At 38.3% G+C, this 14,320-nt stretch overlaps 1 protein-coding gene across 5 annotated transcripts in view; it reads left to right on the plus strand.

Annotated features, from left to right (window-relative positions):
- The window catches only part of tpk1 (thiamin pyrophosphokinase 1), an 83,913-nt gene that overhangs the window by 15,695 nt on the left and 53,898 nt on the right, over positions 1–14,320 (plus strand). For 3 of the 5 annotated variants that reach the window (XM_057824898.1, XM_057824896.1, XM_057824897.1), the window contains exon 3: positions 1,331–1,405. The exons of the other annotated variants lie outside the window; for them this stretch is intronic. In XM_057824898.1, coding sequence (XP_057680881.1) covers positions 1,331–1,405 — 75 coding nt within the window. The remainder of the gene's footprint in view (positions 1–1,330; positions 1,406–14,320) is intronic. 5 annotated transcript variants of the gene reach the window in all.

The following is a 14,320-nucleotide window of genomic DNA, read 5'->3' on the forward strand; positions in this document are numbered from 1 at the left end:
GTGTTTTACTTCCGTTTTACCTGTTATAATTCAATAATCGGAATTTGGATGTTTGTGAATATATATATATATATATATATATATATTTTTTTTTTTTTACAATGCGGTTAACAAAAGGTTCAGGGTTCATTTACCACAAAAAACGGCTAAATGTACCTATAAACGAAATTACGAATGCATTAAAAAAAAATTAGCTCAAACAAAAACTTGGCTTATGTTGGTCTTAACAGGGAGCAGTTGGATTCAGCCATGTGAAATGAGGCAGACCAGAGGGCAGTGTATCTATCCTAATCAATTAAACTAAATGCAAACACTTTCAAAATGAACTATTACCATGCCACTTTCATTAAATGAATACTCGAAGCAATAAAAATTTAATTAGAATTTTTTTTTTTCCTAATCGAATACTCGAGTTACTCAATTAATCGTTGCAGCACTACTTACAACAGCCTAAAACAACTTGAGGTTAAATTGTGAAGATAATTGAAAAAAGTGACATTTACCTGATGAATCGATTCGTCGTTTAATGAGTCGACAATAAACCTAATCGTTCATTGCAGCCCTACATGTATGCAGTAGAAAAATGGCATAACCAGTCTTAAATGTTTTTCAGCGATTGCACACAAAAAGCAAAACATTAAAAATGCATGGAAAAGGATTTATGCAGGCAAACACAAGAGTGGAAGATAAATGGAATACAGTGTGAAGGTGAGGGGGTTGAGAGGGGTTGTGCTGTAATCTTTTGCCCATTAATGCTATTGGAGCAGCTCTAGTTTTACTTTGTCAAGGGATGCCGACTTTCTCATCATTTTCTATGCTCCCCTGCAGATAGAAAAATGGCAATTGCAAAGTAGCAGTCGGGGGATCTGCATTAGCAGTGGAGCAAAGGAAGGAGAAAAAAAGTAGAGGCAAGATGGATGGGATTTTGAGGGAGGAGTCCAACTAGATTTGTGAAACGATTTATCCCAGGACAGGGACTATGACAATGAAGTATGGACATTCTTAAACAGGAAGGAGGGAAGTAGCAAGCTGACATGTTTATTTTTTTTTAATGTATTATTTTTGTTGTCGTCGTTTTCTGCTGCGATGTAGTCACAGATGGTGTGCCATCCAAGGTTACGGCATCCTTACTGTCTTGCTTGCAGGCCACTGGGGTCATATCCATTCCATTATTTTACAATGTTCTAGTTTGAGCATACATATCACGTGCTAGTGTCAACAGTACTGAATATTTCAGTACCTCTATTTTTTTTTTAATGTATTTGCTTTTTGTGTTGTAAGGAGGACAGAAGGAACATCATAACAATTCTACATTTGTGTCTGACTGCAGGCAAACAGAAGATCGGTCTAATCATCCTTAACCAGCCTTTGGATAAGGACTACCTTCACATACTATGGAGTAAAGGTACACTTCTCCTATACTTTGGGTACCGTATTTTTCGGACTACAAGTCGCACCTGAGTATAAGTCGCACCAGCCATAAAATGCCCAACGAAGAGAAAAAAAACATGTATAAGTACATGTTTAATGTATACAGTATAAATGTACAGTGTACAGTGCATGAACAACGAAATGCGAATATACTGTCCTCACCAGGACGCTACGGCTCGGTCCTGGCTATACAGCGAACTCCCAAATGACGATGCTGGACATCTGTATAATTTGTTGAAACCAATTTGGTCCTCGATACCAAACAGGTTCGCATCAACATAAATAAATGATAAATAGGTTGTTTTACAGCAATGAGTGTCCCCCTGCTGAAGAAAGTACACGTCCAGGCCCGTCTGCGGTTTGCTAGAGAGCATTTGGATGATCTAGAAGTGGACTGGGAGAATGTGTTATGGTCAGATGAAACCAAAATAGAACTTTTTAGTAGAAACACAGGTTCTCGTGTTTGGAGGAGAAAGAATACCGAATTGCATCCGAAGAACACCATACCCACTGTGAAGCATGGGGGTGGAAGCATCATGCTTTGGGGCTGTTTTTCTGCAAAGGGACCAGGACGACTGATCTATGTAAAGGAAAGAATGAATGGGGCCATGTATCGAGAGATTTGGAGTGAATGGGGGGGTATCGGGGTGTGTGAATGTGGACAGTTTTGTTGCGGGCCCATCCAGACAATCAGAGATATCTCAACACATAAACCATAGACTTAGCTCCTTGAGCTTACCTTTCTGTTTGACCCTCCCTTCACCCAACCACGGCCACTTTACCCCCGGGTGCGGTCAAACCCCCACCGCCCCCTAAGTTCCGCCCCTGCTGTGAAGGAATGTTAGACCCAAAACTGTTTCAGTGCTCTCCAGACCCCTGTTTCTTGATCTATCTGCTTTGTATCTGTGTTTTACTTTTTTAGTTATTATCATTTTTTTTATATTCATTGATACATGGTAACTTTAGAGAACCGAGGTCCACTCGATATCTCCTACCATACAGAACATAGTGCTTGAAAACTCCCTAGATCTACAGTTATTGCAGATTCAAAGTCAAAGCAAATTCCTTACTCCGTTTTAACTTAATTATGACGACCTTAATTTCTACTTTATTTGCACAACACACCACTTATCTGGTTGATCCTCTTGGCATTCATTAGAGATGAGGTTGCATTCCCCTGTTGCTTTTGCTCTAAAAGTGCTATTAAGCCTTTGTAGCCTCTGCTGTGCCAAATGTGCTACCTTGTCACTGAACATGACCCCTTCCCTGCCCTCTGATGGCATTCCCTGTGCGATGCCTTTTAATTATATATTCATCATAAATAATCTACCTTTCTGCATGGCAAACTTTTTTTAGTACTCCTGCGTCTCCTCGACTGCAACGATTATCATATTCAAAACACAGCTAATTTGATACAACCTACACTGCCACAGGCTGAATATTTAGCATGACTGTCTTACCCTGAGACACATATAACATCTACTGTGACTTTCTTGAAAAAGAAATTGATTTGCAAATATTAACATTCACATGCCACGAGACATACCCATTTAGCTTCAAAGAAGCTATTGGTTGTTGAATGTGCCATTTTTGTACACACTTCTATTGGTGTGCAACCATCTTCTGTATGGCTTATTCTCATGATTGATAGAATTGATTTTAAGGAAACTACATCTCCAATAGACCGTGAGCATCTAAGCTTGTGAAACCTCTTTCGCTATTACCATTTTGGGTTGTGAACAAAGAACTGCTTGACATTTTTGCCCTCAAAGCATGATTAAGTCTGATCTTAGTGACTTGCTAATTGTTGCGCCGCTCATATGCAAATGTGCATGTTAGAAGCTTACCGAATGGCCCGAACATAACAAGTTTCAAGCGTCAGTTCTGTTGTAGGGCATTTGGATCATTATAAAGATTAGAAATGCTATGACCTTGCTGCGGTCTCAAACAATGCAGCAACCTTTATATCTGAACTTCACACTTCATCAGAAAAAAAAACAAACAGTTGTTCTGCTGTATGCCTCATAAATATTCCAAAACATTTAAAACAAAGTAAATGAACCCCTACACACACACACAAAATTAAAACTTGAACTTCAGACTGGTCGGTGTTGCTTATTGGAGCTTCATAAAATTAATTAAACATTATGACTTTATAGGTTTGTGGGAAAATGTTTGGCCACGTTTTTCTTTTCCGAAATCAATTATCTCAATCACATATTTTTGTACCCGAGTCCAAGTCACCTGATTTTGAGAGTCTGCCAATACCAAGTCCCAATCCGATACTGAAAAAAAAAAATGTTTTCAGGCATGAAAATCTCTCACCTTTCAGCAAAATTAGCCGTTTTGAAGTCAAAACGGGTGACCTACGTGAATTGTGTAGCTCTGAGGAGAACAATTTTAAGAGGGGGTGGGGTCGTGATTTTTTTTTTTTTTTTTTATGTCGGACGCTTGGTATGAAAGCGGGGTGGGGTGGGGGGCCCTGCCCTGCCCTGCCTTGGGCTTGGTCGGCCGCTGGGGGTCCCGTGGTGTGCCGTGCCGGTTGGGGGGCTGCAGCTGTGGCTCGTGGGCCGGGTGGGTGGGCGGGGGTGGGGGTAGGCGTGGGGTTGGTGGTGCGTCCCCTCCTGCCGTCCCTGAAGGCCGGTTGATGGGTGCGCGGGTGGCCCGGGGGACCACCCTGGAACCCGGGAGGGGGGACGATGGCTCCTTTGCTGGGCTGCGGGAGGAGGGATGGGCTGCGCTTTGAAAGGCTAATTTCTCATCATCTGCGCTTTGCTAAATTGTTGCATATCGTCGAATCGTCTCAAAATATGATTCTAATTCACATAATAATTCTATTTTAGACTTTTTTTTCTCCTGTCGTATGCTCTTTAAATACCTGCAACATGCAGCAATTATCAGAGAATCCCAAAAATTTGAAAAATAAGGTCCTAATGAAACCTTTTTTTCAAATTTGTAAAAAGAAAAAGTCAAAATGAATATGTGTAATAAGCACTCTGATATCTATAACCCTTGCTAAATCCTGTTTGTTTTTCTCATGGAACCTGCAGATGCATGTCTTGCATCCATCATTTTTTTTTTCAAAAAGAATTGTCAAAATTCTGAATTAGTCTCAAAATCATGGAATTTTAGGTGTATCAAATGTGATACGTTAGGCAATAAAGGGTTAAAAGAAACAAAGGAGGGAACACTGTTATGTCCTGTCTCTTCAATGCCAAGCTTGGCTGCACGTCGGCCGTGAATGAACACCTAAAGCTCCGTCACCCAGTTGTAATTTTGGAAGACGACAGGAGACAGTTACTGTAAAATGACGAGGGGTCAGATGACTTTGTAAACGCTGCCTTTATTTTCGGCTAAACAAAATATCATGAGCGATACAGCACACACGGGGATGCGACCTCCCACAACGGCCTAATAGTACTGCCGTGTATCTTCTTAGCTGCCGGAAAGCAAGTGTAGTGAGTGCCGCAAATGTAAAAAAAAAAAAGTGCTGCACAATGGATACATGACAATTACAAGCTGGTAAGTCCATATAACTAACTAACGACATGTTTTATTGTTTTATCGCCTGCCGCGATACGCAATGAGTCCATTTATCGCACGGTAAATAAAAATGTGGGCGGTAATTTTCACAGCTGGGTATTGTCGCCGCATGCATGCGTGCTGCTGGTATATGAGACTTGAGTTCCTTTCACAGACATTTATTGGTCATCAACACACCGCAGAATTAAAGTTTAGACATAAAATAAAAACATTATTAAAATTCTGTTAAAGCGATCCATTGATAGAAAGACTTGTAGTTCTTAAAAGATAAATGTTAGTACTAGGGATGGGAATTGATAGGATTTGTACGATTCCGATTCCATTATCGATATTGCTTAACGATTCGATTCTTTATCGATTCTCTTATCGATTCTAATTTGGGGAAAAAGAAGAAAAAACGTTTTGATTGGCATTGAGTTTGTTTAATCAGAAGTCACAACCTTACAAACTCACAACAAGGTCAAAAGAGGCCCAAAGCCTCAATAATAACTGTGGCAATAAGTGGCAAATGCATAAGAATGTGTAACATTTTACTGAAACATTTTTTTAATAGAAATAAAAAATATTGGTATATATTGGCATATAGGTCGTTGGTCTGCCGTTAGCAATATGTGTTAAACTTGCAGGGGTCCCCAAACTTTTTCCAGTGAGGGCCGCATAACTTTTCCCTTCTCTGATGAGGGGCCGGAGTCAGTTTGTAACAGAAAAAGTGTGACGATTGCAGGAGTGCCTAAATGTAAAAAATTATTGTTTTTCAGAAAGCCACAATCAAATAACCCTTTCTGGATTTTTCACGGAACAAAAGTAAATAAAATAAAAATAATAATATAATATAATAATAATTAATAATAATAACACTATTAATCAAATAGATAATAACCAAATAACCCTCTCTGAGTTCTTCACAGAAAAAGGCCAGAAAATAAATAACACTTTTAGGAAAAGAAAAAAAAAAAGCTCTCTGGTATTGTTCAGGGGGCCGGACCAAATGTCGGGGCGGGCCGTATTCGGCCCGTGGGCCGTAGTTTGGGGACCCCTGTTAAAGTGTATTATTTACCAGTATATTGAAATGCATGCCTTTTAGTTTTTATGGTGCTTTCATGCTCAAGTGGGGGCGCCCTTGCGCTTCCTCACGCGTGTAAGTGCGCTCACGTGAAGAAGAGCGCGTTTACACGCGAGGAAGAAGAAATGCCGCATCCAAGCGAGTGAGCGAGTTAGTGAGAGAGGGAAGCACTGCGACGACCCTACGTTCTTTGTTAATGCTTGTAAAATATCCACAGAGGCAACGCCTGTATGTATCATCTTTTGTGTTGTTGTTGTGTGTTTCCACTCGCGATCGGACACTTAAATCCAGTTGTGTAGTGGTTTGAACAATGTGCTAATGCTAGCAAACGCATGCTAACTGTTTTGTTATTACTGAGTGAGCAGCTAATCATCGCTGATTTACGTTGATGCAAACCTGTTTGTTATTGGGGACGAAATTGATGTTTCATTTCTATTTTCAGTTTCACTCTTCATGTGATGGTTGAATAAAGTCAGCAAATTATACCAACGTCTTCTGTATCGTCATTTCAGAGTTTACCTAGCTGTATAGCTGTCTCGGTGAGGACAGTGCAGTCTGTTCCCTCCCGATGCAGTTATCTCCACCTTGCAATGATTGCAAGTCGTTTTGTTGTAATTTTTTCCTCGAGAAGTGAAGACAAACTTTCGAGCGTTTGAACCTACGTGCTGTCATTGTTATGTTTACGGCTGCAATGCTGGTGCTTCGTGCTAAACAATCGTAACCTTTATTTTTCACCCTCTTTCCTGGTGAAGTGTAGCCAAACTTTGGAGCGGGTGGTTCTTGGCGCCATGCTAGTTTGATGCGTTTGGACAACAAGACAGTCACGCCGCAATATGCGTCTTCAGGACTCGTTAAAGGGATCGTTAAGGCTTTTTCATTGTGATGTCGAGGCCTCGAAACACTAGGAACCGGTTCCGAATTGGAATCGGAAATCGATTCCCATCCCTAGTTAGTACAAGTTATAGAAATGTTATGTTAAAACCCCTCTTAATGTTTTCGTTTTAATAAAATTTGTAAAATTTTAAATCAAAAAGTAAACTAATAGCTCGCTATTGTTGATGTCAATAATTACACAATTCTCATGGTGCTGAAACTCATAAATTCAGTCGCACCCAAGCACCAGCAGAGGGCGACAAAACACCAAAAAACACAAGTAACAAGTGGACATTACACCGTGCTGTCATTTTAATCTGTTTCAGCGGGGCATCTGCATTAAATGTGTCAAATATTTTAACGTGATTAATCAAAAAAATAATAATTACCACACGTTAACGCGATAATTTTGACAGCCCTATTAAATTGATAATGATTTAATTTTCTTTTTCATTCTCTTCTGTTTTTTTTTTTTTTCATTGCAAGCAAAATAAATGAAGATATTACTACCAAAGCATTTGTAATTGCAATCATTTTCTGGGAAAAATTGAGCATTATCTGACAGAATTGCAGGGGTGCCTATACTTTTGGCCAGCAGTGTAACTGTTGATCCTGTTTTGCTTCTGGACATTTTTACATTCCACCACCAATTGACTGTTATATAATCTGCTTGTATAAAAATATAGCACATTGTTCATATGAGTACATTAACTTGTCCTGATACCAATAAAATCCTTGGAATACTTTAAATCTTTTGATTCCTTTGTAGCAATGCAATTATTGGGGCGGATTCAGAATAATGCGCTTGTCCATTGAGAATTCAGTCTCGTAATTTCCCACAAACAAATACGTTCCCGCATCAGATCCTGAATGCTTTTACACAAGTTCTGCATTGCTGATTTTTGCGCAACTCATAATTCCAGCAGAAGAGTCAATGCAATTAAAAAAACTGTCCCTCAGTCACACGAGGACAAACTTTGTATAACATCATGACCACTGTGAGACAGATTAAACCCGTCAGATATGCAATGCAGCTTGATGCGAGGACGTGACAAGTGAGGGCATTTCTTCTCGCATCGATACGAAATCTTTTCAAATATAGTTTGAGGGAATGTTTGTGCGGGATGTGAAGTCTTATCAAATTTGCTCATGGGACTCTAAAACGGTCTGATGAGACGAGTGGTGCCGCGATGACGACTCGTAGATCTCTAGCAGCTTGAAAGCAAAAACCTCAAACATGATATGCCATGTATTTTTAATAATGTTTATGGGCTAAGCAGATGTTAGGGTGTACGTGTCACCCCTAAGGTTGCGTTTCGCAGCCACGTTTCTACCCTCATCGACCCAATGACACACACAAACTTATTGAGTGCACTTCATCCTTGTGATGTGATGCCCCTGGACTCCCCTTATCACCCTAGGGAGAGGTTGAGCAGCGGGGTGCCAAAAAGCTATGGGAGGGTAGACAGCGGAATACTGATCAAAGGGGAACTCTAAACAGGTGCCGTGTGCGATGTTGTGAAGTGGAAACAAGCTGCTTATCTCACTCTCGCACCCTTTCCCCCACATCTAGTCTATCATGCACCCGCTTTCTGCTTCAATCACTCGTCCATCGACTTACTCGCACTCAGACGCGGAGCGGTAATTTAAAGAGGCAATCAGAACAGGTGATGCTCTGTATCAGTTATAAATTGTGCATTCATTTACCACAAATGTGCTCAGTGTCACCATTTGTTGATGTGAAACAGCTTGCCGGGGTCGGAGAGCATCTTACATTTGTCAGTCAAGGACCAGGTTTACAATCAAGGAACAAGTGGTTTATAAATGTGTCATCAAGAAAAATACAAAGTGAGGGAATGTGTGAAACTGAAAAACAAGCTGTTTTCAACCTACTGTTCTGAATTCCAATGAGTTTATCACGGAGGGACGTCCAATCCGTTTGGAGTGGTCGAGGGCTGCAGCTATCGATTATTTTGGTAGTCGATTAATCGATGAACTAGTTAGTTCTACTAATCGAGTAATTGGATAAGGAACATGAAAGATTTAAATAGCTGAGCTGAGCCTCAAACGGGATAAAATAATAAACAAATAAGGATTGATGTACAACAAAAGAACAATTGGCTAAATTATATAGCAAAAGTCCGCAACGTTAAATGCTAAAAAACTTTTTTTTTTTTGTTTAACAATGCTGTTAGCAAATGGTTCAGACACATATCCCCACAAAAAACGGCTAAATATACAGTGGGGCAAATAAGTATTTAGTCAACCACTAATTGTGCAAGTTCTCCCACTTAAAAATATTAGAGAGGCCTGTAATTGTCAACATGGGTAAACCTCAACCATGAGAGACAGAATGTGGGGAAAAAAACAAAACAGAAAATCACATTGTTTGATTTTTAAAGAATTTATTTGCAAATCATGGTGGAAAATAAGTATTTGGTCTATACCAAAAGTTCATCTCAATACTTAGTTATGTATCTTTTGTTGGCAATAACGGAGGCCAAACGTTTTCTGTAACTCTTCACAAGCTTTTCACACACTGTTGCTTGTATTTTGGCCCATTCCTCCATACAGATCTCCTCTAGAGCAGTGATGTTGCCCAAAAATGAACTGCAAGTGACCTATAAATGCCATGAAAATCGGACAGAATGACTGTGAATGCTCTGGTTTCGAATGAACGAAGGTTTCTAGTCTAAATGGATTGGGTGTCGAGCATCGTCAATGCAACCTTAGAGTTAACTGAGACACTATTATAGTGGAAGATTTTGGTAGCAACTTGTTGGTTCCTTTTTATTTTTTTAGACATTCACACCTTTTTAAAACGATATCTCGGATCTTGGCAGGAGCATATTGATAACCTTTGGGGATACAAAGTATCACGATATATCACCATTTCACACCCTTACACGCCTCTCCCTGGTGCAGCAACAAATCCCTGCTGCACATTTGGCTGGCCTGATGTGAAAAATAAACTTATTAATCCTCATAATCAGCTGAATCTGCAGTCTATCTGGATGCCATTAAGGAATGCTGTATTGTGAGATTCTGACCCAGGTGACGTTACATTCGCTTTCGGGATGAACCCGGAAGTCACTCATTTTCATGGCGCCTCTCACCCTCCCTCCTGCTAAGCAGTGCGGCCAAATTGTCCAGCTTGCGTTTGGTACTTAAATTTAACGATGATTGACAGGTTTTTAGCTTTGATCTTGCCAGAGAAGCTTGGTAGCTCTACGATCAAAGGCAAAAATGTGTCAATCATCGTTAAACTTGCGTAAGTCTGCTGTGGCAACTCATTGTGTTAGTTAGAGACTGTTCTCAGAATCGTGAGTACTTTGATGGTGTAACTTTACCTGCTATGTAAAACTTTCAATTTTAATATAGCGTTGGTACGTGAAGGTCAGGTTTTAACTGTATAACCATGTTTTAAATGTGCTCCTACCTCCAAACATACATGCTAATGGATGCTGAAAAAAAAATAGATGAAGCAGACAGATTTGCACATGTTCGCCCTCTCTCTGGTGCACTCAACAGTTACTTGCACAAGGTACAAGTAGAAAAAGCAGAGTTAAATCTTTGAAGTCTTTCCCTTGTGTGCACCCTAACAGCCCCCGAACATAAAAGGGCTCTTAAAAAAATGTCTGCCTGTTCAATTTGAATTGAATAGAAGCCATGAAAGGGAATACATTTGCAAATAGTTTGCATCTCATTTTCAGGCACTGCATATCATTCATTAAAAAAAAAAAATACAAAAACAACAAATAACATCCTCATTTGTCTGCTTCAGGTTGTAACTCTCATATGCTAAAAAGACGTTGAAATGATTTCAGTCGGGAAAAGGTGTCATTTTTCATAATATTTGCATCTAATGCTGCAACGATTAATCAACTAACTCGAGTATTCGATTAGAAAAAAATATTCGAATGAAATTTTGCTGCTTCGAGTATTCGTTTAGTTAAAGGGGCGTTATAATGGTTTATTTTGAAAGTGTTTGCATTTAGTTTTATTGATTAGGGTGGATACACTGCCCTCTGGCCTGCCTCATTTCACATGGCTGAATCCAACTGCTCCCTGTTAAGATCAACGTTAACCAAGATTTTGTTTGAGCTAAGGTTTTTTAATGCATTCGTAATTTAGTTTATAGGTCTATTTAGCCGTTTTTTGTCGGAATAAGTGTCTGAACCGTTTGTTAAGAGCATTAGAAGAAAAAAACGGTAGCATTTCATAGCATTTAAGCTAGCGGACTTTTGCTATGTAAGTTAGCCAATTGTTCTTTTGTTGTACATGGATCCTAATTTTATTATTATTGTTTTTTTATACCGTTTGACGCTCAGCTCATGTATTTTATTTTTTCATGTTCCTTATCCGATTACTTGATTATTCGAACTAACTAGTTCATCGATTAATCGACTACTAAAATAATAGATAGCTGCAGCCCTATTTGCATCATTATCAAATATCTTGCCAGTGATAGAATTGTGATATTGCTTGTTTGTTTGTGAATAGTTAACTCGCGAAAGATGGTTAAATTAAACGATTAGGCTGTCAGTCACTAAAGTTCGTTTTGGTATCAACACTTTTGTTTTTAAGTGTTTTTTTATGTCCTCCGAGTCAAAAAATACATAAATAAATATGTCTGCACTCCAAACAATTATTACTACTGTATGTCGGTAAGGCTGCAGCAACTAATCAATTAAATTGATTAAAATCAGTTAATAAATTAGTTGTCAGCTAATTTGATAATCGATTTTTGCCGGTAGCTATTTGCTGTCCCGTTTGGGTCCTTGTTTGCGTGTAATAGGAGGCTGGGCGCGCACGCCAGTGATTAGAGCAAGAGAGAGAGAGAGTTCACTGCAGCACTCATATTGCGTTGCTGAATCAATACAGTAATATTACGAAGTGTCGAGAGTTCGTTTCTTTTGTTTTGTTAGATCCAGTGTGCCCGTCAGAGGTGAGTAATTAAAGCCAATTGCGTTGTTTGTATTATTTGTTGATGAGACGTTACTACTTCGCACGGAGCGCTAAGCTCGTTAGCGATTATGCTAATCGGTGACTTAAGTGTCTGTTTGTATTGTGTTTTGGAGAAGCATATTAGCACTAGGCCTGTCGCAATAACAAATTTTAGTAGGCGCATTATTGTCTCATAAATTATTGCCGATATGCGATATTATTGTCAATCATTTTTTATCCAATTCAACCACTAATATAGTGAAAGTATATCCTAATAAATGACCCATTGGAATGCAATAAATTGTTATTATTTAATAAAACAAAGAATATATTAAAAATAATAAATATTATTTAAAAAAAATAATAATAATAATAAAAACACATACACACACAATGTACGAGTCATTTGAAAGCTAGCCAAGTGCAGAATATGACATTGGTGAGAAACCCAGTGCTATTTTTATTCTCTGCCAATTAGAGCCCATCAAAAGTGTTTTTGTCATCTTGTCCTGCAAATTGCACGTTAGCAAATTTGAGGCCAAATTATTCATTGCCAATTAATCAGATTTTTCATAATGGTTGTCATTTTAAAGCTATTCTTAGTGTAGAATCTGAAGTATGTGAAATTTACTCCAGAAATCTTTCTTTACATGTTGAACTTTACATCTTGAAATGTTTACCGGACGTACGTTTCCTAAGCTTTTCGTCATGTATGTGGTGTCAGTTTTTTTCTTTTTTTCGTGTACAAATGCAGTTAACTAGCGATTTTTCATATTGGATGTGTCACCTTTTAATCGCAATTTTGCATTTTGGATAAGACTGCCAATGTTTTATAGCAGGCTGAAGTGGTTAGCACAGTGTCTTTTTTCCATTAGCCTCAGTGTAGCAAAACTAACGTTTTACAATGTTTAATCTAGATGTCTGAACTTGAATTCTACGGCATGTTGATGACCAATAAACATCTGTGTAAGGAACTGGAGTCTCATATGCCATCAACACGCACGTGTGCCGAGTGCAAGCAGCACACGCACGCACAAATGTATGCACGCGACGATAAATTACTGGCCTTATTTTTATTTACCGTGCGATAAATTGACTTATTGCATTATGCGAAAGGCTTAATGAGCACTTGAGTTATTGTTAGATGATGTCCCATTTCTTTTTATAAAGAAACCACACACTTAAACCTATTCATTAAGGCTGTCAAACGATTAAAATTTTTAATCGAGTTAATTACAGCTTAAAAATGAATTAATCGTAATTAATCGCAATTCAAACCATCTACAAAATATGCCATATTTTTCTGTAAATTATTGTTGGAATGGAAAGATAAGACACAAGACGGATATATACTTTCAACTTACGGTACATAAGTACTGTATTTGTTAATTATAACAATAAATCAACAAGATGGCATTAACATTATTAACATTCTGTTAAAGCGATCCATGGATAGAACGACTTGTAGTTCTTAAAAGATAAATGTTAGACAAGTTATAGAAATTTTAATATTAAACCCCCGTTCGTTTTATCAAAATTTGTAAAATTTTCAATCAAAAAATAAACTAGTAGCCCGCCATTGTTGATGTCAATAATTACATCATGCTCACTCATGGTACTAACCCATAAAATCAGTTGGACCCAAACGCCAGCAGAGGGCGCCTAACACCAAAAAACAAGTAACAAGCGGTCATTACAATGTACTGTCATTTTAGTCTGTTTGAGCGGGGCATGTGCGTTAATTGCGTCAAATATTTTAACGTGATTAATTTTAAAAAATCATTACCGCCCGTTAACGCGATAATTTTGACAGCCCTACTATTCATATAGGTCTCCTTTCAACACAAACTTGTCATACAAAAGAGTGTGCTTTGAAATTGGAATTGGATTGTATTTATGAAAAACTGTTTGATAAAGAAAACTTGTTCATTACAGTCTGCCTTCTCCTTATCCAATTTTTTTGTTGAGTTTGTTTTAAGAATGTCATTGACAGAATTTATATCAGCGCTTTGCCCACAAGAAAAAAAGCTGTCAATCAGCAGCACAATTTTTTTAATTTGAATGAACAGGACTTTGGTCCGATTTGTGTGCTGAGAAATTATTTTTATGTTTCATACCGAGAAACGTTGTTAAAAACTTAAAGAGGTTTTATGTACTGAAAGCAGTACAGTTGTAGACTACAGTTAAGTCAGGAAGCTGTAATAAAATTATTATTATTATTTTTGAAGGAATATAGTCATCCATTTTGTCTTCATTGTTACTTACAACATGCCTGTAACAACTTTAAGTTAAATTGTGAAGGTAATTGAAAGAAGTGACATTTATCTGATTAATCGATTAATGGTTTATATAAAATTAATCATTAGTTGCAGCCCTACATGTCTTCTACGCCTTGCCACACAGTGTCTTTTTTCATCCAGTGTGCTGAATGTGACTGTAACTATGTTATATCGTGGGTCGTGA

The sequence above is a fragment of the Corythoichthys intestinalis genome, chromosome 20 (assembly GCF_030265065.1).
Source record: "Corythoichthys intestinalis isolate RoL2023-P3 chromosome 20, ASM3026506v1, whole genome shotgun sequence".
Lineage (NCBI taxonomy): Eukaryota > Metazoa > Chordata > Actinopteri > Syngnathiformes > Syngnathidae > Corythoichthys > Corythoichthys intestinalis.